The sequence below is a fragment of the Chaetomium fimeti genome (assembly GCF_033439085.1).
Source record: "Chaetomium fimeti strain CBS 168.71 chromosome Unknown B0H64scaffold_1, whole genome shotgun sequence".
NCBI classification, from domain to species: Eukaryota; Fungi; Ascomycota; class Sordariomycetes; order Sordariales; family Chaetomiaceae; genus Chaetomium; species Chaetomium fimeti.
Window position 1 is genome coordinate 203,089 of NW_026944329.1, and position 24,654 is coordinate 227,742.

General features: G+C 56.4%; 7 protein-coding genes across 7 annotated transcripts; 5 read left to right on the forward strand and 2 right to left on the reverse strand.

Annotated features, from left to right (window-relative positions):
• Positions 1–693: 693 nt before the first annotated feature.
• On the forward strand, positions 694–2,477 carry B0H64DRAFT_313827 (uncharacterized protein; the record flags this gene model as incomplete). Its single annotated transcript, XM_062800178.1, has 8 exons — positions 694–897; positions 950–986; positions 1,036–1,112; positions 1,170–1,437; positions 1,500–1,605; positions 1,786–1,995; positions 2,065–2,222; positions 2,254–2,477. The coding sequence occupies 8 exons, from the start codon at positions 694–696 to the stop codon at positions 2,475–2,477; spliced, it is 1,284 nt and encodes a 427-aa protein (XP_062663312.1).
• Positions 2,478–2,983: 506 nt separating this feature from the next.
• B0H64DRAFT_379191 (uncharacterized protein) lies at positions 2,984–3,362 on the reverse strand. The gene has a single exon (XM_062802629.1). It carries the CDS (start codon positions 3,252–3,254, stop codon positions 3,006–3,008), a length of 249 nt encoding a protein of 82 aa, XP_062663313.1. The 5' UTR covers positions 3,255–3,362; the 3' UTR covers positions 2,984–3,005.
• Positions 3,363–6,436: 3,074 nt separating this feature from the next.
• Positions 6,437–7,319, forward strand: B0H64DRAFT_379192 (uncharacterized protein). The gene has a single exon (XM_062802630.1). The coding sequence runs from the start codon at positions 6,766–6,768 to the stop codon at positions 7,177–7,179; it is 414 nt and encodes a 137-aa protein (XP_062663314.1). The 5' UTR covers positions 6,437–6,765; the 3' UTR covers positions 7,180–7,319.
• Positions 7,320–7,869: 550 nt separating this feature from the next.
• B0H64DRAFT_1311 (uncharacterized protein) lies at positions 7,870–10,162 on the forward strand. The gene is made up of 6 exons (XM_062798126.1): positions 7,870–8,184; positions 8,263–8,361; positions 8,428–9,148; positions 9,208–9,522; positions 9,578–9,645; positions 9,705–10,162. Exons 1-6 carry the CDS (start codon positions 8,052–8,054, stop codon positions 10,073–10,075), a joined length of 1,707 nt encoding a protein of 568 aa, XP_062663315.1. The 5' UTR covers positions 7,870–8,051; the 3' UTR covers positions 10,076–10,162.
• A 919-nt stretch (positions 10,163–11,081) lies between these two features.
• On the forward strand, positions 11,082–12,530 carry B0H64DRAFT_351152 (Glucose/Sorbosone dehydrogenase). Its single transcript, XM_062801457.1, has one exon. The coding sequence runs from the start codon at positions 11,268–11,270 to the stop codon at positions 12,384–12,386; it is 1,119 nt and encodes a 372-aa protein (XP_062663316.1). The 5' UTR covers positions 11,082–11,267; the 3' UTR covers positions 12,387–12,530.
• Positions 12,531–13,869: 1,339 nt separating this feature from the next.
• Positions 13,870–15,875, forward strand: B0H64DRAFT_1346 (XRCC4-like factor-domain-containing protein). Its single transcript, XM_062798183.1, has one exon. It carries the CDS (start codon positions 14,092–14,094, stop codon positions 15,667–15,669), a length of 1,578 nt encoding a protein of 525 aa, XP_062663317.1. The 5' UTR covers positions 13,870–14,091; the 3' UTR covers positions 15,670–15,875.
• Positions 15,876–18,237: 2,362 nt separating this feature from the next.
• On the reverse strand, positions 18,238–19,428 carry B0H64DRAFT_369136 (uncharacterized protein; the record flags this gene model as incomplete). Its single annotated transcript, XM_062802002.1, has 4 exons — positions 18,238–18,373; positions 18,502–18,816; positions 18,924–19,028; positions 19,337–19,428. The coding sequence occupies 4 exons, from the start codon at positions 19,426–19,428 to the stop codon at positions 18,238–18,240; spliced, it is 648 nt and encodes a 215-aa protein (XP_062663318.1).
• Positions 19,429–24,654: the final 5,226 nt, after the last annotated feature.

Here is a 24,654-nt window from a genome sequence, read left to right on the forward strand (position 1 = left end):
CACCCCTGACTCGACCCCTGACCAGCCCCCGGCCCCGACCCCCAAATCCCGCTGGACTTGGTCCGTCATGGAAAGCTGCTGAGCCTGACGACTTTTAGTTAGCGGGCGATCATACCATCTTAACTGGTCAATTAATTGTTGTACTCAGATCTCATCCCAAATCCCCACGTCTATTCTGTTGTATTCGAAGATCATATCACGTTTAACTGTCAAAAATGAAGCTTCGTTAAGGTAACTAAAACTGCTTCATTAAGCCCCCGGTATGCAGCAGCTCCAGTCACCTCGGAAGCGACAGCTCAGAACTGCCGATGCTGAGGAGCTGGAACCGAGCTCAGCTTCTTCCCCAGACGTCTCGCCCGCCCCAATAGGTTACATCCCCAGCCGTCCCGCATCTTGACAGACGAGCTCGGCAGTAACACGCCGCCCTTTTGCGGACCGCTGCCGACAGAAATTGACTCCCCGTCGCTTAAGGAGGACGGATGCCAAGCTCGTGCGTGACACTCAAATCCGATTCCCGGTCTCTGGTTTCTTGCATTTTGCAAATATCGACAACCTGCCAAAGACACAGTCTTTGCTCGTACCGACCGGACGACCGTTGCCCCGGGTCGTTGTCTGGACAATTGAACGAGGAAGAATGTCACTTCGGCGTCACAGCCAAAGTCCCCACACGCCGGGTTACACCATACCGACATCATGAGCGACGCCGAGCAACCCCCGCCCGGAGCACCGCCACCCCTGCCACCGAACCTCCCCCACGACTCTCTCCAGCTCAACATTATCATCTCGTCAACCATCTGTTGGTTTATTGCCGCCTTCTTTGTTGGACTGCGCTTCTACACGCGGGGGGTCATAATCCGGGTGCTTGGGCCGTCAGACTGGAGCGTGCTCCTTGCCTTGGTGTGTCTACGACGCTGCATTTCACTGCCGAACCAGGAGCTAACAAACCTAGATATTCGCAGGAGCGACCTGTGGCGGCGTAATAGAACGTTCGTATGATCAGCCCTATCGCCGATACCCACGCTAACAATGTATTAGAAGCCATTCATGGTGCCGGTTATCATGTTTGGGACCTCGATCCCAACGATACGGCCTCTGCCTTGGCTTGGGGAAGAGTGAGCTCCCACCGGTTAGCACCATATCATCTCTGTAATCACTGACAAGACCCCTAGGCAGCCTGGTACGGCGTTCTCTTCTATTCGCTGTCGCTCTGCTTCTCCAAGATGGCCATTCTCCTGCTCTACATCCACCTCTTCACCTTCAAGTGGGCGCGCCTGGGCGGCCAGATCCTTTTCGGCATCGTGGTCATCTCGCACACCTACATGACGCTTGTGACCTTTACCGCTTGCATACCGCTATATTCGTACTGGGATTTTAGGGTGACGGAAAAGTACTGCCACCCGCAGAGTGTTTGGTGGTCCAGCACTGGGCTGCACATGGGTGGGTTACTGCAATCACCGAGGGGGGTCAGAGCCAAAGACCCGGTGCTAACGATCACGCAGTCACCGACTTCCTCATCTTCCTCCTCCCGATGCCCGTCGTCTGGACGATCCGACTGCCGCGCCGGCAAAAATACATCCTCTCAGCCGTCTTCGGTTTCGGTTTCATGTACGCACATCCCCCACAATAACTTCTGATCCCGATCCCCCGAACCCCTGAACCCCTTACCAAACACCCTCCCCCTTTTTACCCGTCCCGTCCCCCAACCCCAACCCAGAATCATCCCCCCCACCACCCAAACCCCCTTCTCCAACCCCCCACCCTACTAACCGCCCATCCAAAACACAGAGTCTGCTTCATCTCCATCCTCCGCCTGCTCCAACTCTTCCGCGCTCAATCCGACCCCGACTTCACCTACGTCGCAGCTGAACTCTCCTACCTGACCGCCGTCGAGGTCAACGGCGCCATCGTCTGCGCCTGTGTCGTCGTGCTCAAGCCCTTCCTCGCCCGCTTCTTTCCCCGATTGTGGGGGTCCTCTGCGTCGGTGGGTTCGAGTTCGTCGGGTTCTGCTTATGGGCGGCGTGCTGGAGCTGGTGGTGGTAGGGGTGGGGGGAGGCGTGGGAGGAGGCGGAGTGCGGCTACGTTTGTGGGGGATGGTGGCTATGATGGGCGTGGGGGGCCGCCGACGATTGGGAGTTTGCCGACTAAGTTGAGGTTGGGGCCGCTCGGGGCGATGGAGAGGGACGTGTGGATTGAGGGGGATGTTGGGGGGGGTAGGACGGGGCGTGGGCTGGGTGGTGCGGGAGGGCCGGGGAGGCGGGTGTGGGTGGATGGGGGGGTATGTGGAGATTGAGGAGGGGGCTGGGGATGTGTGGGGGGTGGATGTTGAGTTGATTGAGCATGTGAATCCAGGGAGGGAGGTGGACGGCATCGGGAGAAAGGGGGAGGGGGATATGCTTCAGCGGCCGCCGCCGGTGCAGAGTGGGAAGGTGAGAGTTGATACTGAGGTTCTAGTGGAGGTCACTAAGGTGGGTCGTTAACCTTTATGTGAGGGTAATGGGTTGTTTTTGGAATTGAGGATGATATGTGAACTATACTTTTATACCCAACAGCTTTCATATTAGTAGTACCTATTAGGAGCGATATGACGGTTGAACCACCTTGTTCTCAGTTGAATTACACTCACAACTCATACTCGACAACTCCCATTATTCCCTGTTAAGTGACCTGTATCATCTGCCTCCTAATTGGGGTGTTGCAATATCCGTGTCCGTCACATGCCAAACGTCGTGAAACCGATTTATCTGTGCTGTTAGGGTTTTATTCACGACCGAGAACTCAACATGTCCAGGTGTAGATGATGTCTTGGTATGTATTCCAGATACATGTCCCTTCTAATCTAGGTAAATGAGGCCAGCTCACTGAATTCCCCCTATCCCATCAAGGGAGACCCACACTCGACTATTCCCAAACCCCAACCTGGCGACCAGACTCCTGTTCATCCCCAACGAACCCCCCCGCCCCTCTCCCCCGATCATAAACCATTGTTGATGGTATAGAGCAGACCCCTAACCGTGCTTGCGGGTGCAGGGTTTCTTGACCTTCCGAGTACCGGAGCCTTTGCAAATCTCGCACTTGACCCTGCCAGTAGGGTTGCACTTGCCGCAGCACACAAGGACAAGGCCGGCAGGTCCATGAGTGCAGCCGGGGCAGAGGCGGTAGCCCGAGGAGTTCTCGCACCGGTCGCATCTGATGGTGACTTCCTCGAAGCCACGGGGCTTCTTGGTGTCGTTGCCGCACCTGGAACATTTGGCCATTTTGACTGTTTTGGTATTTGTTTGGAGGTGGAAGTGGTCGTTGAGTTGGTAAGTGGTGGAGTTGCGTGTAATAATAGCACGGCCGGCGTGTGGATGAGAAGATGAAACCTTGAGAAGAGATGCGTGAGCGGAGTGATGGTGATGTGTGAGATGGAATGGAAAATATGACCTTGACCCGCTGTCCCAAGGTCTTCTTATAGGGGACGACGACGGTCTATCTTGAGGTTCCAACTCTTCCTACCGGCCTCCGGAGGGCCGTCGCCATGGCTGTTGGCCGTCATCAGGGGTTCTGGAAGAGGCACACAAGTCTCACTTGTCGGCATCGACATACCGGTGCTCTAGAGGGATAGCTGACAGCTGGGGTCCTTCTTGAGACACCTGTGCCCGGAAGGACGCGCCTTCGAGACGACTCGTTGGCGACATCGACGGCTGCGTGGTCGGCAGCCACGCTGTCTCGCAGCCAAGTGTGTTTCGAACGCAGCCCAGTACCTCCGGGTTCAGAGCCAACGGGCTGTCGGCGCCGCGATGGAATAGGGGAATGACTCCAAACATAGCCGCCAGAGGATCCGGGAAGTGATCAAGTTGGCCTCTCGAACTGGTCGAAGCAGACTAATGTTCGCGCCCTAGACCTTGTGTTCAAAGAACAAACGGCCGTCGTAGAATAGGCAAGTTGTCAGCAAATGCAGGTGGTCCGCTCGACAGCGATGCATGGTAACCAAAGGCCGCGCAGGTCTGGGCCTGGTTACACAACAAGGCTCAGCTCGTGGCCCGGGGCTTACAAGACGTCGTGCTGGTGGTTCCCGAATATCCGGATTGCCACACACAATGCACACAATGTATGTAGGTATGTACAGATATGTACCTGTGCCTTCGATCGCACTAAAAACCCCGACCATCAGTCACCGTAGAGTACCGAGAAGTACAATTATACGTCTTATATGTGATCTCAAATCACACTTTCCTTTTTCGTAATGTAAGCGTACTTGCTGCAAACTACTATACCCACACACTGGTGTTGAGCCAGTTGGCGTATATTAATGGATGATGACAAGCGTCAGCCACCCAAACCTTCCACTACGACACAATTGGTAAGCACTGGAATCATTCTGGTCTTATCGGTAAGCCCAAGCCAGGTCATCTCCATGTTAGAATATGTTTCCCTCCTTCGAAAAATATGAGGGAGACGAAACCCAACTCGGACGAGCGCCGGCCCATCTGCTGCCCTCACAACGCCCCCCTCGTACTTTGGTGTGCCTTTCGTATTCTTAAGGCGGCCACTGTGGACATTAGGTGTCCCTCTAACTGGCTCGGGCTTATTCCCTATCTACCGCGGGGAGTTCGTGGTACTATGTATGTGAGATGTAGACCAGTCAGATGATCTGCGGGTGCCTCTTCCGGCGGATGAGGATAGGATCATCCGAGCCATGTGCAGCACCCTGGCACTCATCCTTCGCCCTCGTTTTCCCCTCATTGTACCAGACGGTGTGGTATTGCCAAGTTATTTCTCCCGGTTTTCGAACCCCAAAAAAAGAAGGGGGTGGGGGTGTGGTGCAAGCTCTTGTCCGAACTCCTTGGTCACGCTCTCTGGGTACGAAGTGCTGTCTGCTTTGCCTGGACGGTGCCTACAAGGGGGATCCAAATTGACAACCTTACCTACCTAGGTAGGTACCTAGCCCTTTCGTGGAAGACGGCGCAACCGCCGGGCGGCCGAGGTTGCGATCATTGCATGCCGCGAGCAGAAGGAAAAGATATCAAACGACCGTCGTCGAGTCAATTCCTGTTGTAACGGATGCGGCTAGCGGACCACGCTCTGTTTGTGTATCGGGATTTCGAGCCGTCAAGGAAGGCCATCTTCATTCCCCCCTGTGTTCTGAATCATGATGAGTTGGGTCCAGTGTTGCCTGACGCCAAGATCTTCCTTCGTTGCACGTTCACGATTCCGGACCTCCCGGAGACTCGCCACTGGGTGGCTTCCCCATTCCTCGAGGCCAAAGCCGGCTGGTAGAGACCGGACTCCAGTTACCACTGGACATTGCCAGTGCTCTCATCAGCTCGAATAGATTGGTCAAATGGGGTGGCACCACATACCTCAAGGGCTTCTCGCCGTCGTGTCGTCGCGGTCGCCGAATGCGAGGGAGGGCAAGGAAGGGGAGTTGGGAATGGGTGACGATAACGGCGTTCCCGACACTAAGGCTGGTTCAAGTTCGCGGCCGTGGTGGTAGTTCGGCATCCGGGTTGTACTTGATGCCAAACGAGCGGTTTCTAGCCGGGGATGCAATGGTGGGAAGGTCCAGGATTAAGATAAAAGGTCGTGAGGAGCATACAAGGGGGGGGGAGTGTCGAAAAAGCGAGGGAGAGTGACAGGCGGGGGTGGGCTTAAATGCCGGATCCGGAGGCAGCCATGGGGACCATGTTCGATCTGTTCCATACGCTTGGGTGGACGGGCTGGGCGGAAATTATTTGGGTTCGTTTGGAGAAGTGCTATCTTCTAATCCCGCGGTCGCGTACCGAGAGTCAACACAAAGCTAATGCTCGCCTGCCGGGATGAAGTTTGATGGCCGTCAGCTTGGTGTAGCATCACCTAGGCCAAGTCCAACAGCCACCAGGTCTGGCAGCGGGTAAAGGATAGAGATAGAGTTCAAGTCGTTTCAACTGCGCTGAAAATGGCAAGTCTGACCGCGACAAAGACTGGAGAGGAACATACTCGCTGTTACAAAATGACCTCGAAATGTGCCAACTTGTTCCTTGAACAACAACCCAGAAACAAATAACAACACCGCGTTTGAGACGCCGATCTCTTAGCAACGTTGCTGTCTCAATGGTCTTGTTTTTAAACCAAATTGGCCGGTCACAATGCACCACAGCAATTAAAAGTAGCCTTCGTTCCTATGTATATGTCAACCCCCACGCCCGTTAGTCCTGTTAATTAGTCCCTTGTCTTGGTGATGCACATTTTCACCAGCAGCAGCTCCAAGTACGAGTCCTAATCATCCACTACCGCCACGCCACCATGTTCGGCACCGCGGTGAACCAAAGCGATGTCATGGCCCTTCGTGCGGAAAGGTTTATCTTTACGCGAATAGAACTAGCTCAGATCTTCGCTTCGGCAGTGGCGAGAAACGCAGCGCAACTCAACAACCGTCTCCGCAGATTTGCAGATGAGCACCGGTAAGTGACTTCCCCCTATATTGCCCTGTTTTAAATGAGGTGATTGCTAACATGCTTCTTGTTGAATAGGACAAACATAGGTGCCCTCCTATTTCACGCACGAGATGTCGAAGGCCGCACCGCACTTCACTATGCCGTCATAGGCCACAACGCCGAGGCCATCAAGTACCTCGTATCCCCAGCGGCTTTCTCCGAGCAGGAGGGCGTCCTCGGGCCTTTTCTCCGCCTCGAAACCTGTGACAGAGGCGAAAGCGCAGCTCTCTACGCCATTCGACAACGCTGCCCGCCGGCCCTTGTCCACCGCATTATCAAGGCCGGCCGTGTAGTGGCCCCTATCCTCAAGATGACAACAGCCGAGGGTCTGGGTGCAGTCCACTGCGCCGCCGCCGCCGACGCGCCGGAGCTGATTCTTCTCCTGGTCGAGAAGCACAAACTCGACCCGACCCAAGCCATCACGAGGGACCCGAAGGACGGGGACGCGCCCTACCTTTTTCCCGAGCCCGTCCTCGGCGACACGCCCATGCACCTCGCGGCGCGATACGACAATGTCGCGGCCTTTGAGGCCTTGCACGGGACGCTGGACCTGGGCATGGCCGGGCCGCTCAACAGCGAAGGCGAGTGCCCCATGGGTGTCGCGATCAGCGTCAATGCGAGGGCCGTCCTGAAGTACATCAAGCGGCTCGGGAAGCCGAGGTTGTCAAGCCCAGACGAGGCGAGGCGAATGCTGCTGAAGCGGAGGATCGAAGATGTGAATTAAGCAAGGTATTAAGGAGCTAGCTAGCAGCGTAGGCACTTTCTGATGGGGGTTTGTGAGGTCCGAGGGGGTTAGTGATGAGCAAGTGTGTCGTGACAGCGACTGATAAGGGGCCCGGGCTGACAGAGCCTCGCCCCCCTCTTGTCACACTCTCGAGTATCACGGCTCAGAACAGGTGAAAGCTGTGGGACCTGCCACAGCGCTTCGTACCTATTGAGGAGGGCCGGCCCGTGATGCGGCTCGCAGTGGCCAATCGAACTGCTTGCAGTGCTGGTGTCCCCCTGCAAGGCTTTTCTGTAATTTCTTTGCTCCGCCTTTCTCGCGTAAAACACAGCCATCTGTTGCCCCCGTAGACACACTCACTACTACCCTCTGCGCCTAGTTTGCTCACTAGCTCCTAATTTCGTGACCAGGGAGGGCCTCGGTCAAGCCTCCAAATTCAACGGCGAATCGACGCGCCGGGCCGTGGAAAAAGGGAACAACAAAGATAACTTTGCTAGGATCTACTAAATACTCCATGTGCAGTGTACTCTGTGCAGATGAAGCCGAAATCTACTAGGGGTTGACCACGCAAACCACCGCCCATATTTGGCGTAGCGTTGATCGGCTGCAGGGCAGTGGCACGGGAGGGATCTGCTGTAACCCAAAGGTGCCGATCGACCGGAAACGCTGACCGGGGTTAAGGGGGAATTCGAGGCGTCGAGGCTCCATTTCCTTCTCAAGCCCTCGTCAACAAGTTCCGGCTCTTTCCAAGTTGTGCGCGACGCTCATCGAGAACGGTACTCAGGGTCGACTACATCCCCGCGGCCGGGACCTCTGTTCCCATTCCCCTAATCACCTTCTAGTCCGGACGAGGGTCACATTGGATTTATTCCATGGCATTCTCAATCGGCATACGTTGTTGGCGCGCATCTGCACTCCTCCTTGGGCTGGTGAGTGTTGCCGCCGGACAGATCAAGAGCGACATACCCTCGGGTGAGAATTTCTTCCGAAGAACTGGCCTTACAGGTTCGTCTTGCCTTACTCCCTTGCCAGATTCACTGGCCAACGCGGTAAGATGGAATGATCTGACATATGCGACGAAAGCGACTGTCCTTGGCAACTACGTCTACATCGACGGAGGAGAGCTTTCTCAGAAGATAGATGGGCTGGACCCGAGCGCCCAGAGCCCTATCAGCCATCCAGGTAAGTCGGAGGTTGCTAGTAAGTAGGTACATATCGACAAGAGCTCGAATTCACAATACACTCTAGTAAATAACACACTCTGCATCGACCTCACCGAGTCATGGAGCACCTTCAATGTGCTCTTGCGACAGATCGCCAAGCCATGGAAGGCAAAGCGCGACCAGGCCGTCTGGACAGACCCCGAAGCGAGCCACTACTATCTCTGGGGCGGTAACTGGGGGGCTTTTGGCGACAACGTGGAGGCGGGGAACACACTCTGGAAATTCACACCCGATGCCGGCGATGGCGGGGTTTGGACTAAGGAGCATTCAATAAACCCAAACTTGTTCGATCAACTCGACATGACCCGGCTGAGCGCCTATGCAAGCACCAACACAACGGCTTTCGTAATAGGGGGCTTGGCCTCCGGGGCGACAGATCCTGGCAGGCAGCCGTACCACAACCAGGCGGTAACGGGGATGCTGACTTTCAACATGAGGACAAGGGAATGGGGGGACGGGGCCACGGAGTTCGGGTTCAGCCCCGATGACACTCTGGTCGGCGCTTCGGCCCATTGGGTCCCAAACTTTGGGCCTAATGGGTTGATCATGCTACTGGGCGGAGTTGCTCCGGTGCCCATACAGGACACGACCTTCCCGGACGCGCCGGCATTTGACTTTCGCAACTTGACCTTCTTCGATCCGGAGACGAAACAGGCGTACTGGCAGACCGCGACGGGTAGCATCCCTCGCCCCCGGTCTAAATTTTGTGCTACCGGCTTCGCAAACGTCGATGGAGGCTACGAGATGTAAGTTTTATGTCCTCTACTACGCTAGCTTCAGCCTTGCCATCGTTAACGCATCCTAGTTTTATAAGCGGAGGGACTGATTACAGGAACAACTTCATATATAATGATGCTTATATCCTCAGCCTGCCAGGTTTTGTATGGACTAAAGCCCCAGACTCGCCGGCGGGCAAGCGCAGAATGTTTAGCTGTGTGTCCATCGGTGACAGCCAAATGCTCAGCATAGGCGGCGCGGCCGGCGATCTAACCGCGAAGGACCCGGCTGAGCGTGGGTTACAGCTGTTTGACATGACTGAGATGAAATGGAAGGACTATTACGACGCCCATGCCCCGGCCTATGAACGGGCTCCGGAGATCAAGGCATGGTACACTAACGGGTTGGTGTCACCTTCCCTTTACTTGACAGATTACCATGCTAACAAACGATTCAAGCTCCCTTGACAACGTCGAGTGGTCGTCGGACAGAGTGCGCGGGCTGTTCTTGGCCGCCCAGTCAACAGGTATGTCCGCAAACCGTCTAGCCGGCCCAGGGGCTCCCATTAACAACCATGACTCCAAGACCCGTCATCATCGTCATCATCACCATCACCATCTGCTTCGCAGAACGGTGACCCTGCCGCCCCTAACAACTCCCAGGACTCCAACTCCACTCCAGTCGGTGCAATCGTCGGAGGAGTTGTTGGAGGCGTTGCCGGGCTCGCTATTCTTGCCGCTGCCGCCTGGCTGCTCATCCGTCGGCGGAAAAACAAGGCCTCTGAGCTAGCAGCCACCAACGGCTATCCCTATGGAGACTCTGGGCCAGAGGTTACAAACGCGAATATGGGGACATCAAAATGGCACACTGGGGCGGAGCTTCAAGGGAGTAAGGTGGAAAGACCGGAGCTTGCAGCCGAGCGCGAAGTTGCCGAGATGGATGGAACACGGCATTAATGGTCCTTTTTATCATCATCAGCGCACCTGTCGCGCGGGATTCAGCATGTATATATTTAGCTCGTGGAGGCTTGAACCTTCTTGTACTTTAAATCGCCCTCGGCCTCACCATTTACCCGAAGGCAGTTAACGTGATACCATATGCTATAAGTTACCATGGTGCCAATCGAACTTCTAGTACGGGGTTGGAGGCTGGGGCTTTTTACAGCCTATGAAGGGTGAGGGTAGGAAGAGGATGATGATAGGGGTTGGCCGTTCAGTATTGATGTTCTGGGTGTGATGACGCTTAGGATGCTGATGACGATCTGGAACTATTGGTGGAAGTCCGACCGACCCGAGTGTAGCACTGGCCGAACCGGGCGACGCTCGCCACAATTACTTAGAGTAGACCCCTATCTTAAATATACCTACGTAGATGAGGCCCGTGTTTGACCAACAAAGATCTCCGCGGCAAAGGGAACAATTTGGCTTCCTCAATTTCATCATACTTTGCATGAAGCTGCATGAATCCGCATGGCCTATCGGCTCCCAGACAATGACCGGTATATATGATATGGATAGCCTGTCCCGAACAGTCACGTGGGAAAGTCGGCAATTGCAATGGGCGAGGGAGATCCCAAGCCATATCGAGACATAAGAGCAGGGGAGGTTATGCTCAACAAGGATATCACACGTCCCAAGGGCGCCAAGATGGCGGGGACGGATCGAGAAGCCCCGGATGGTGCAAGAAGTATATTGATGCCCAGGAATTTCCAGCACACAAATCAGTCTTGGCGTCGGCAGTCATGGCAACAGAGAAAACGTGTTGCCGAATTAGGGTGGCATGGATGCCACGCCGGACCTTTGCCTAGGTTGCTCTTTGCCAAACCTGTCGACTCGCTGGAGACGTACAGGGGACGGGCGAAAGGGACGAGAGGGAAACTTGTTTCTTACGGTACCGGGGTTATAAAGTACGGACCCTCTGATTGACCTGGTACTTGTATATATCCAGTCATTAACGGCCGGCAATAGCCTGAAATTGGACGAGAGTTTGCTCGAACCCTCCCATTTTTCGGATTCTTATATACCTACCGAGGTACACCTGGCGGGGACACCCAGCTTAAGAGTTTCTATACGGGTTGAACCACTCCACCCTCCATCTCGATTGTCTAGGAACACAGCACACAGGAAAGTAAAGGCGGGCCCGAAAACGATGCATCTCGGACTCTCTGTCACGTACGCTTTGGCGTTGGTGACGGGTGCTTTGGCCGTCCCAGCGGAGAAGCTGGAGACTCGCCAACAGCCGTTCACGTCGACACCCATCACCGACCATACCGAGCCATGGGCGTTTGCCTTCCTCCCCGACAACCGCATCCTCGTCAACGAGAGACGGGGTAACATGCGGCTCGTGGACCCGACCACCAAGGCCAAGGGTACCATTACCGGCGTGCCTTCCGTTGCCTACGGTGGTCAGGGCGGTCTCCACGACGTCGCTTTGCACCCCGACTACGCCGAGAACAGCATGGTCTACATCAGCTACGCCGAGACCGGCTCAGGCGGCGCAGGCGGAGCCGTCGCGCGGGCCAAGCTGACGCTGGACACCAACGGCGGCGGTGCGCTCTCCGAGCTCGAGGTGATCTGGCGGCACTCGCAGCGGGCGCAGGGCGGGCTCCAGTTCGCGTGCCGGCTGCTCTTCGGCCCCGATGGCGCGCTCTGGATCTCGTCGGGCGAGATCAACCAGATGACCCCCGCGCAGTCCATGACGGGCAACCTCGGCAAGATGATCAAGCTGTACGACAACGGCACGGCCTTCGCGGGCAACCCCTTCGCCAGCGAGGGCGAGGTGCAGGCGCAGATCTGGTCGCTGGGCCACCGCAACCCGCTGGGCATCGACTGGGACGCCGACGGCCGGCTCTGGGAGGTCGAGATGGGCCCGATGGGCGGCGACGAGCTCAACCTGATCGAGCGGGGCGCCAACTACGGCTGGCCGCTCGTGTCGCAGGGCCGCCACTACGACGGCCGCACCATCCCGGCCCACAGCACCCGCCCGGAGTTCAACCCGCCCAAGGCCTTCTGGGTCCCCGTCATCTCGCCCGCCGGCCTGATCATCTACAAGGGCAGCCTGTTCTCCGACTGGACGGGCAACGCCATCATCACCGGCCTCAGCTCCCAGTCCATCGTGCGCGCCACCATTACCGGCGACACCGCCAGGGAGGCCCAGCGTTTCTCGATGGGCAAGCGCATGCGCGGTATTCGGGAGGACAGCGAGGGCGCCATCTGGGTCATCGAGGACGGTCCTAGCGGCCGCCTCTTGAAGCTTACCCCGAACTAGAGAGCTACCGTGGGCTAGCGAGAGACTTGGGAGCTTAGGCGCCGTATGTACACAGGGTGGAGTTGGCCTGTTAGGATAGCAGAACACCTCTGGACTTTGACGGAAAGCTGGTATCTGTAGTGAATAGAGTTGAGCGTTTCGAAAGCTTCCTTCCATTTCTTACCCTTGTCATGAAACCATGGTCCTTATCCCTTATCCTTGACGTTGCTATTAGTACCTGGCCCAGACGCCATGGTTGTCATAAGGACCACCCCCCACTCCCCAAGTTTGCCGCATGGGCTGTTGGATTACTTGGGGTCAATACCGGAAGCATTCCCGGAGGATACGGAAACTTCAGTGCTTTATTTACCATGGTGGGCGGAGGTAGCTCAAAACTCTGCCGTGGAGGGTAACATCTTTTGCGGGAGAAGCTAGGAGTTGGTAATTGCCCCCGGGAAGAGTGAGGTGATCCACTTCAACAAGGGACGAAAACAGTATACCAACGAGCTAAATCTGGCGTGCCCAGGTAGAGAGGCTCCGGCACGCGTTAGGGCATAGTGGTGTTGGAATAATGTATACACAAGCACTAGATACTACCTAGGTATTTATTCTTTTTGGTCGAGAGGTCTTACTTAACCGGATGAACAACAACAGTCTTTGTGAGCACTATTCACCATAACTACTCCAAGTAACTAGGTTGTTCTGAACAGATAATAAGCAGGTATACGAACTAGAAAGTTTGCTGCCGGGTGCTCCGGCTTGCCGAGTGAAGGTCTGGAGTCAGAGTTACCCTCTTTTCCTTTCCGGCCTCCTTTCGCACCACTCCCAAGGCCCAAATTAGCAATTAATACCTTCGGCAGGTCAACATGATGACGAGGAGGATGCTAGGGTAAATATCAGGGACAACATGCTGTCGTCCAGGGGTTGACGTTAAGCCCTAACCCTCAATCTTTGAGCCACAAACCCGATCACCTCAGCAACGTCCCACCCCCACCTGCGTCGTTCCACATCTGCCTGAACGCCAAGTTCTCTCGCCTCAACAATCAAGATTCAAGGTCTGACTCCCACCAGAAGATTTGATATCGCGCCTGTTGGAACATCGTGTCGACACAAAACTATTGCGATCTTCAACATCAATATTCCAGGTTCTCGAATTATTATTTGGAATTTTCACGCCTGAAAACGGTGGTCGTTACATATTTTCTTCTAAACTTCGATCCTGGATTTCCGTTTTGCAATTTTCCAGTTTCCCACCCTCGCGGCCTATTTTCCTTGCGAAGGAAGCGAACAGTCAGCGACACAGGACGGCCGTCATCTCGACTCCGATCATCCATCCCGCGCGGGGTTAACCTTGCGTTTCTAATCCGTACAACCATCGTACTGCAGTGCGGCACTCTCCCGGGTGACAGCAGTTCTGGGGGAAATTAGCCACGGCGCGTCTGCGTGGCCGACCATCTTTGTGACCTGATCTGGGGTTGGTGAGCCGTTGGACATTCCCGCTTGCGAAGTGCCCTTTCTTACCTGTCTAGGAAGTTGTGGCGCCCTCTCCCTGCTCTCCGTTGCCGTGAGGCTCATCTCGGGGTACATCAGTGCACTGCGGCTCAGTGCTTGGTACCTCGACCGACAGCCAATCTGCAACTCTGCGACTTCGCGCTGTCGCGTGGGTGCGACTGCCGAGCTTGTGTTACGTCTCTCTTTCGGTGCCCAGCACCAACCCCTTCTTGCAATGTCTGGCCACCCATCTTGGCGGCTGCTGCCGGCCACGGCCCCCGGAATCCCCACCCTTCTGGTCTCGACAGCCTTCACAGCCGACTCATACACCGTCCATTTGTCCGACCTCGCCAACCTCTGGGTCGAGAGCCTGGAAAGGAGGCCTATCATAAAACGGGGGATGGTGGAGGACACAAGCATTGACCCCAGTGATGGGCCCGACCAGATCCGAAAGATGCTTGAACTCCTGCGGGCCGCTTTTGACAGCAACGATGCCGAGCACGGGAATACGTCTCTAACGCTCACGAGGGGTGATGATGACGACTCCCTCGTGGTCCACGTCACCTGTGTACTTCCAAAGCCGTTGAAGCCCTTCAAGTGGCCAATGCATTTGAAGAAATGCTCACAATCAACCCTCGCCTCCGAGCTTGTGCTCCCAATGATACAAGCACACGAGGCACGCATGCGGGAGATCGACCAGCTCGTCTCGCTCCTTCGAGAGAAGGATGGCGTCATCTCTAGGCTCATCGACAAACTAGAAGGTACAGGCACCGGCCTTGAGTACGTTTTCAACGCGCTATCCGGAAAGCGCAAGGTCACTCGAGCCACGGCCGAGGGACGAGTCAAGGGACTTGCCCCTTTTTCAGAGTCCGATTTCCGGAGCAAAACCCCAGACCTTCGCGCCATCACGCAATCGTCCGACGTTTCATCCATGTTAAGCTCGGTCTTCGGCCCACCCGGCTTGCAATACAAGTCAGACTTGGAACTGGAGGCATCAACAGCGCTAGATGGCTGGTGGACGAACCTATCCAAAGGCAGGAATCTTCTTCTGTCGGCTCGCGCAGAGAAGGAGATATCACAAACTATCCCAACGCCGCGGGAACCCGAGGCAGCCAAGGAAGAGGATGATGACTTCCAAATCCAGGCCACTCCACCAGGCGTGAAGTCCACTCGGAAACGCGGCAGCCCCCCACGAGTGATGGACGACGATGAGACATCAGACGGTGAAGACATGGCGGAAGCCCCAGTCCCCGCTCTGTCTCCGGTCAAGCCCAAGACAGCGATGCCCAAGCTTGGAGCGATTGGCAGGCATAAGAAGCCGTCCCCTTCTCCTCCTTCTCCGAGTATGCCGGAGCGGTCACCCAGAGCCCAGGCCGCGACCTCTGATACCCACTCCGAGACTGCCTCGGAAGTGGATGAGAATGATACCGCTCAGTCCCCCCCGCCTCCACCCCCCAAACCAGTCTCTAAAAGGGGTGGCTTGGGCCAAATTGGTGGAAAGCCAAAGCCTGAAGCTCCACCCAAACCGACACGCTCACCATCCCCGGCGGCCCCCCCGGATGAGCCATCAAGCCAGCTGCCGAGGAGGAACAAGCTGGGTATGATTGGGAAAAAGGCCGCGAGCCCAGATGCATCTGTGACAAGTACGGGCGACGAGGCAAGGGGCCGAAGCAAAACCCCTGCCTTGGAGCCCAAGAAGGAACAAGTGCGAGAAACGTCACAGGAACGAGCTGACCGCAAGCGGGCTGAGCTTCAGAAAGAGATGGAAAAGCGAGCGGCGGCGGGGCCGGCGAAGAAGAAGCGGAAATTCTAACGCTGGGTGGGCACATCGGAATGTCGTCAAAGATTCACATTTCCTTGAAGTTGTAAATAACAAGCACCACCACACACAGACATGCTACCGTGTCGAAAATTGCTTACGCTTCTGCCCGCTATCCGCTCCGCCAATTTGATCGTCCGCCCTTTCTAGGTACCGAGTTACTCGCCGCATCAGGGGCTTTGTCGGTCGGACCACCACCCGGCGTTTTGAGGCGCAAAGATATCGACTCCATTTGGGAATTACACTGGTCTCGCTCCACCGACACATGAAAGCGGGCCGCGGAAAGCTACCCGGGACCCCCACGTTCAGCAGTACGTGTCAGCTCCCCGTCGCCCAGGGCTGCGTTTGTACGCCCGCCAGTCAAGTCCCATGCATCATGCGATTACACCCGGGTGCCGCCTATCTGGAGGCACGGTGCACAACAGCGTGCCGTGAAACTAAAGCCCAGCTTGGCGCAAAGCCTGACAAAAGGCCGTCCAAGAACTGGGTTGCTGGGTGTTACCAGACAACAAAGACTGTAACGCAACCGTGTCACAACCGGATGATTTGGGAGCAAGGCGGCCACAACTTGCATGGGGCGCCATCCTCTTCGGGTGCCGCCCGCTCGAAATGGAAACCGGGCGTATCGTCCGCTGCGGCAGAGGAGAGGACAGCGTCCAGGGCCGAGTAAAGGTGCGTTACGGCCGGGGCCGGTGCGGGATCTAGTGTGACATCCGATAGTCGGCTCGACTTTGACACGGGGAAAGGATGACGCAGCTGTCGGCAGGGAACGGGTGTGCTCAACAATACCAGTGCTGCAGCTGCGTGGTCCGGAAGGACCAGTCGATACTGACGACGATACGTGTAGCCCTAGGATCGTTCAGGGATCGTCGTCAGGGGTAGAAAATATGACGAGGCTTGGACTAAGTCGACTGGACAGATGAAAGGGCACGGCAGCCCAGGCCTGTTTACGCGGTTATCCCGTTCGTAGAACATGCCGCCCTGGATGCAACTTGGCGAGCGGCATCACGTCCGATGCTGAACGTGCTCGGAACCGGTCATGGCTCGATCTGATTTCCGATATTTGAGCCTCAGAGCACGGAACACGGAGTCGGGAGGTGATCAGTCAGATGGACAGCATAACTGCTTCGCCCGAGAAAAGAAGAGACCCCCGCGAGTATGTTGACATGGCGGGAACGCGGCGTCCCTAGGTACCTGGGACCAAGGGGCTGAACTCAGACACCCTTGAATCACGGCACAATGTCAACCTCCTACAGAACGGGGCAACGCAAACCCGCATCCGGGCTCTCTCCCAATTGCTTGGTTGGAGGACGAAGAGTTCATGCTCCCCTCCATCCGGAACATTTTCTCCGCGTCAAAGTGGATGAGAATGTCACCGCTGGTATCTAATGGGTTGATTATTATATGATCTGAAACCAGGCCACTCAACCAGCGGCCGGCATCTCAAGGCGGCTGCTTCAACCCGGCCCATCCATTCCGCGGCCCTCGATGCAATGGATGTATGTCCGATGCTGACATGCATCCTGTCGTGTCCGGGACTTGCATCGATTCTCCCCGCGCGCACATGCTAGACGAGTCAAAATCCCCTGCTCAGGGAACGGAACATTGACACCCTAGTGTGCATCAAATCTGCGGCCGAGAGCCTTCAGACCCCTTGACGCTGCTCTGAGCCTCTGGCACTCGTGGTACGGGTCCGTCGCGCGATTGTAAAGGGCGATGCCGGACTCTCAATTGTTACTACCCCCCAGCCCGAATAGAGCAGAGTGTCTTCAACTTCACTGGTAAAAACAACACGAGACCAGTAACCCTAAAGGAAGTCAGAAGCTGAATAGCATTGCTCGACGAATCAACGCACTCAGAAGTCGCAATGTCATCACAAAACGACCGCCAGAGACCGGCTACCAGGAAAACGAAACCCAACGTCATCTGCCGTGCCATCCGCCAGGATCGGATCTGCGGAACCACTTCCACGGCGTCAACTCCTGACAGCTCGTGTGTAACTTGCATGCTCCCCGGACCATGATCCGATACCAATCCGCCCCGGACGAGCCACCAAAAAAGTGTCCCAAACCGAACACGTCGTTACTGCACACTGCACAGCAACCCCCCCTTCAAAAGCTCAATCGTCCGATTCCCCACCTCCCACCTCGCAACAATAACCGCCCGAGGGGAAGCAAAGAGGCCCATCGCCGGTCTCAATCCCTCCCCAATCTGCAGCAGCGACCACCGACAACGACCCCACGTGGCGTGCGCACCCGAGGCCCACAGCAGGTCGGGGGCTAGACGGGCGGGCTCCCTACCCCCCCGATGCCGGTGGAGTAGTACCATGCAGGCGTCCCGATCTGTGGCCCCGCCCGCGAGAGTCACCCCCGTTAGCGGTCGGGACACCGCATGCCGCGGGGATGAGGTCAGGGTGTTCAGGCAATGGGTGGGCGGGTGTGCCAGTGTGGGTGCAGGATGGACAGGGGTCGAGTTTTTTTAGGGGTTTTTTTTTTCGGTTGTTGTTTCTTTTCGATTGCTGTGTTTTGTTTCGCGGGGGTTGGAGTGGAAAGGTGCCATCTGTCAGCCCCGGGTTAGCGAGTTGCGATTTGCGGCCCGCGGACTGCGAGCCGTGAGGTGCGACGTGGAGCGTTCCCGAGTCGTAGCCCCCTCCCTCCTCCCTCCCTCGACTGACCTGCCTTGTTTGAAGTTGGCAGTCCTGTTTTTGGTGGGAGCGGGTGGTCAATCATTCATCGCTAAGGGGAGAGGAGACTGGCGAGTCACTGTTTGCCGTTCATGTTGGCAGTGCCGCAGCTTACCTATCGGCCCGAGAACAGGCGCGCTCACGATTTCGGCTCCGGGACCCCCTTCGAGGCTCCGAACGGGAGCCCGAACGGGAGCCAGAACAAGCGCATTGTGTTGAGTACCGCCGCCGTTTGTCTGGCACTGTTCGGGATTCGAGTCACTTGCTCGCCGTTTATCGACCAGGTCAGAATGTGCCGGTCATCCAAGACACCAGGGACCCGGCTCGTCCCCCGCAGCGTTCCATGCAGCATGGAAGCAGCGCAGTGAGACCGGTCCCGTGAACCAGGTTGCCGAGGCCGATCCAATCTCGATCGAGCGGCATATGCCGGGTGATCTGCGACCGGGGAGTCGAGGACCCTGGGGCTTTTCATCAGTTATCACTGTGGCCGGAGCAACGCGGACAGGCCGCAAGCGAGATCGGTTGGCTTGTTGGAATCTGAGACATGACAGAGCACAAGACGGACATTGCGTTCTGCAGGCTGATTTCCCGTTTCGCGCTCCAAGCTGGGGCTGAACTGCCGGACATTCCCCCCACTGTGAGGGAGTTTTTGATGGCGCTATTGCCTCGCCTGTGACACGGCAGTTCAGGGACTACAAGCCAAAGGGGCAAGGGGGCTCCATGACCAACGGCTTCTTTCTGAGTTGGGGCTAGGGCGGGCTGTGTGGCTTGGACCCTACCGCAAGAAATGGCTTTGTCCAACGGTCTGGGGAAGAAATCTGCGCTTCAGCCACAGGTTGCAGATGACAGCCGCGGGGAGCGCGAACGGTTACTCCCAACAAGACCCTCCCAGTCGACAATGCGTCAGCCTTGCAGCCTCTGGGTGTGAAATGCGGCCGCACGGCGCACGGAATACTTCATCCGGATTTGCATGTTGACGCCTTCAGGGCCTCGACCCGGAATTTACGCCACTGCACGCCCCTGCTGGGAGTCCTCGTCATCAGGAGGCGTTGCCGAGGCGTGTTGGTCATTTTCGACACTTAGTACTCGAACGCGCGTTATCACCCAGATTGGACATTCGGGTAACCCCTAGGCATTTTCCTTTTGGGATGCCCCGAGGTATTGGTCAGCTCAAGTTACCTAGCTAGGTAGTTGCTGAAGAAGGCAAGAAGGCGGGGAGGTTGAAGGGCACCACCATTGTTGGGTGATCGACGCCACCCTTGGGTAGAGTGCCGCTTTTGGGAGTGCCGCTGGTAGCCACTGTACCGCCACCATTACTACTGCGGCCTCGGCGACGCAGGAACATGAGACGCCAGGGAGGTCCTCCCGCGATAGTTGGTGGTTGCCGGATCCGTCGACAGTTCCTCAAAAATAGGCACCCTGGCGTGCCAGTACCGTTTACTCTGCGCCAGGCAATGCCGATGTCGATTCCAACGACTGCTTCCTCAACAGCGGATGCTGCACATGTTGGCAAGGCTGGTTCGATCTGGGGTTGGCTTTCTTGGCTGCGTCTGCGGGTGACACCACACAGATCACCACGCGCAGGAGGTTCTGCGTGGGCGACAGTGTACGTGATGCCGTGCAGAAACCAAACTGAACCCCAGCGTCCGGTGCCGAGTGGGCTGGCTGGTTGGCAGTCTGTGGCGTTTCGGGCTCCGGCCGGGCATCAGTCGGTGATGCGGGCATCTAAATTGGGAACTTGGACCCCGAATGCAACATCTGCAACGAAACTGGTCCTGCATTCACTCTCTCTCGAGGATTCGGGCCCGGCAGAAGTTTAATCGGTGTTTGACAGGCTACCCCCTACTCGGCAGGTGCTGCTGAGCAACTGTTGGAAGGGATGATGGGGGCGGTGTTTCGTCGTCGCTCAGCTGGCGGCTCGAGACTTGATGAAAATAGCCATGCCCAACGTACGGGTAAACCGATCGTTACCGTATGTGCTGGGAGCACGCACGCACACCTTTGCCTCGACTTTGGATCTCATCGGGCGGCGGCAGAATCCGACAGCATCGGCATCATACATGCCGTCGCCCGGAGATGGCCGCACGGGGTTCCTCTGTGGTTGCCCACATGACTTCGATGGCTTCCCCGCGATCGTCATCCTCCTCATTCCCGAATACGCCACAGGGGGGGCACCCGGGGGGCACAGTGTCTCAGGGACTTTGATCACCCCAGACGCACTGACGGGCCCGACAGAGTGGTAACCAATGACCATCCAAATCTGGTTGCAAGGGTGTTCTCCCTCCACCCTCCCTCCCTGTCGAATCTCGCGAGTCTCTGGCACTGTTCAAGGTTCCGGAGTACCTTATCCTCTTTCTTCTCTGTCACGAACCTTGGCCGCCGACCATTATTACTGTGTGAAAAAAGAGTAGTCGCAATCTTTATCCTGGAAGGCGGACTATCGATCTACGCTCGAGCCTCTTCGAGTCTCTTGAGGCTGATCTCCACAGCGGCCGAGTGAGACATTCGGACGATTTCCGTTCCGATGAGCTTGGCTCTCGAGAGCATTAGCCGCCTCGGGACATTGCAACGGCGGCACAGCGCCTATGTTGCAGGTCTGAAGTTGGCGACACAAGACCGGCTGGCAATGCCTAATGTAATGATGCAGCCGACTTGACCCCCTTTTTTCTTGCTGAAGAATGCCACGCTACTCGGGTGTGTTACTACACGCGTCAGGAAAACCAATGTGAAGCTTGCCAACATTGAAAGAAGCGCCACAAGGCATGGATCGGAGTCGGAGTCGGAGTCCGTTCGATCGGGGACGGAATCCGTGCGTGAATCGGGCCCACTCGACGCCGAATCGAACGGCGTCCAGCGGATTCCGTCCTCCGTTGGCTGCTGAACCACCCCCCCTGGCCATGAGGCGCGTTGGCTCCGCCTCGGCGAGGCCGGCACTGACAGGGTTAAAAATAATGGCGGCAGTCCCATCCCTGGCCTCGAGCAGCAGCTTGATTGGGGATCGCGTCATTGGCGGCGGGAGTTAACGTTGGCTGCATGAGCTTTCCTCGACCCAGTCTCACTCGGCCAACATTCGTGACTCATGAGACAAGGAACGGCCACTGGTGCCGGGCCGCAACCGTCCAAGACGCCGCCCAACGGTTCCTAACGCTAGGGCTGTCCAACACGGCATGGTGGCACAGCATGGTTTGAGATCGGGGGAAGAACGGCAGAGCCACACGCCGAGTTGAGCCTCTTACCCTCTCCGCCTCCCTCTCTTGGGTGGTTTTGAAGTACACGGAAAACCCCCATTGGGCAGAACGCTGCAAAATGCGAGGGAGATGGGCGAAAAAAAGAACACGAGCTGCAAGAATTTGAGAATAGTGCCCACCACAACGATGCGCAGAAAAACAGCAGCCAGCGATCATGTTTCACTTCCTTACCCCGTGATCTATCGTTCTAAACTCCTTCTCGAAGCAGCGCATCCATTCCAACGTCGAAGCTGCCATCGTCGCCATTCCGCCGACATGCTGCAGACACTGCTGCTGTGAAACTCCAGATTATTTGCTCGAGCTTCGACAAGGTGCCAAAAAGGGCGGAAAGGGGGAAGTGCAGCACAAGAATCACTGAATCAGCCACATACCACGGGGCTTCCCGCCATCCAGAAAAGGACGGGGTTTGAGACACGGCTTTTCTGCTGAGGCTTGGAGCCTTATTTCTGTTTATTGTTATCCCCGAGACAGGATCTCAACCGCCTGAGACAAGGCACGATCTTGATCCCCGGCCCCCTTCGTGACCGCCATCTTCTCGAAACACCCAACGTTGTACAACAAGATGTGAGCATACTTGGGGCGGAAGGCGGGGGCTTTTTGGTGTTACAGTCCAATACTAGAAACCTGCACTCCTACTCTAAAATGCCGTGTCCCGCGTGGAAGTGACAGATTTCGAGATCTTCATCGTTCCGGGGTAAAACCAAGGAACCTGGGTCATTCACATTGTCGATGGAGATCCCTCTGTGACAGGATCTGCCGCGGAAAGGATGTGATTCGCTGCCCTACCCAGGAACAACTTGAGATGCATCATGTGCATTCCAACCCGCCGTGCCACCATCGAGATCATCCCGGATAACCTAGCCAACTATTAGACTAGAACGATCCACTCACGCGCCGTGCGTGTGCATGAAAGAATTACAGGAAAGACCCCAGGTGAGCCCACCGCCCTGAGCCTTGAGGTGGTGTGAGACATTGGGTTTAGGGGCTGACTGACAAGTGGCTGCCGGACCCGAGGTACCACGCTCGGGTGACTGTTTGCAACTTTCAGCATTCCCCTGACCTGCCGCCCCATCTCGACTCGTCGACTGACGCCGCACCGCTGATATTTGTCAAATCACTGACGCTGGCGATCTCGATCGGATTTCCACGCCGTTGGCTGCGTTCCTCAACACCATCGCATTAACTCGCATCTCATGAATCCAGAATGCTCCCCCCCTCTCAAACGGAGCCGATAGATTTCGGACAGGCCGAAGCACCTGCCGTTTTTCTCCCCAATAACCCCATCACGGGAGCCACTCGGGGGCTCTGCCCCTTCTGCCGCGGCCAAAGACAGGTGCCGTCGCTGCTAGCCGCCAGACGAATCACAACTCGGCTGGACCAGGCGTGGCTTGAGAATGGCGTGCGTCAGGGTCCGACACCTCCTTTCGGTCCTTGGCAAAGAGCAGGAAACCCGACTGGTGGTGAGAAAATACAGCGAAGGGGGCACGACGTTGTTGGCTGCCGGCGCCAGCCGACCGACTTGCACACAGCGAGTCTGACCGCCATGCGGCGCTGGAAGCTTGTTTCTTCCTAGAACCGGGGGATTACAGCCTGGTCTGCACTAATGGGGCGAAGCTCTGTGTAAGAGTGACCCGACTTCTATTCTGAGCCATATGGCATCACCAGCTCATCGTCTGTACCAGCCATTCTGCAGCACAATGCATACCATGGTGATGAACAAAGGAAACAACAACAACATATCCTCCCTTTAAGTCTGCACACACGTGTAAAACCCAGTGCCATCCAACGGCGTACTGCGCCATGGCTGTCTTGAGGCTGCTGTGCAACGAGCGGCCGCGCCAGATGCGGCCTCCCGTTCTTGAGCGCCATCGAAGTCCGCAGTCCAAACGCGCAAGTCACCACCTACCCCGGCAGCATTGTCACATCCGAGTCTCCCTCTTTGTGGTGGTTCTCGATAGCCGTAAAAGCCAAGAGATGCAAAAGAACCTGCTCATGATCTCCGCGGGGGGGGACTATCGAATCATCAACCAACAGGCTCCGTAGCAAGAACTTGAAAAGTGACAGAACCGTCAAAGTCCCGTTCCTTTTTCTCTGCACCCCCCCACCCCGTCCCTCCCCATCAACACCAAGCCTTGTGATATACCCCTCCCTCCCTCGGGGGTGATCCACCACTCTCATCCCCGGCAACCCCGCGCTGACGAAGGCCGGGACTACCCAGATTACAGTCCAGGCGAGACAAGGGAGACGAACTCGCTCGGCCAGCCGGCACCCGGAGAGGGAGGCCAAGTGGCAAGACGCTGGCTGGGTAGGTAAGCGAGGTAAAGTTGCTGGGATCTAGGCGCCGAAAAGCGCAGGAATTCGGTCGTCCAGCTCAGCCGGGGTACCTGGTTGAGGGACCTCGATGGGGTTGAGCTGCGTATGCTCTCGTCGGGCCAACTGCCTCCGATGCTCCGTTAGCTTCTCCATCAGCAGACAGCCAGTCGCTGATACCATGGCGCTCCAACATGGGGATGATTCATCGGGTGAGACTCGTGAGAAACAGGAACCAAGAACGTGAAAACTCAAATGCGTCTATGAGCTATGCAGGGTAAATCAACATTAACTACCTACTCGGACACGAATTATTGCGCTGCCGCCGCTTCCCCTCCCCACCCATCCCACCGTCCTTTTTCTTTGTGTCTCAACATGTCAATAAAGCCAACCCATCCAACCGAAACCAACCGCGAACCAAAAGAAGTACCTGATCAGCCAACCAACCGGGGGGTATTGTCCCGCGCAGAGTAAGGAAGAATGCCGGGCGATATCGTACAGTGGGAAAAATAACAACATGCCGGATTAAGCACCCGCCCGCCCTCTCCTTCCAGGCCCAACCCTGTCCAGCGAGGCGAGTATTGAAAACCAAAATGGAAAAACCCCAGGCTAAACCCCAGCCAGCCAGCCAGTACATGCCACCCAAAACCCTCCCATCACAATGAAAAAGAAAATAAAAAAAGAAAACCCACTATCATTAACATTACTCCCCTGGCATGTGCAGCCCAATACTGTTCA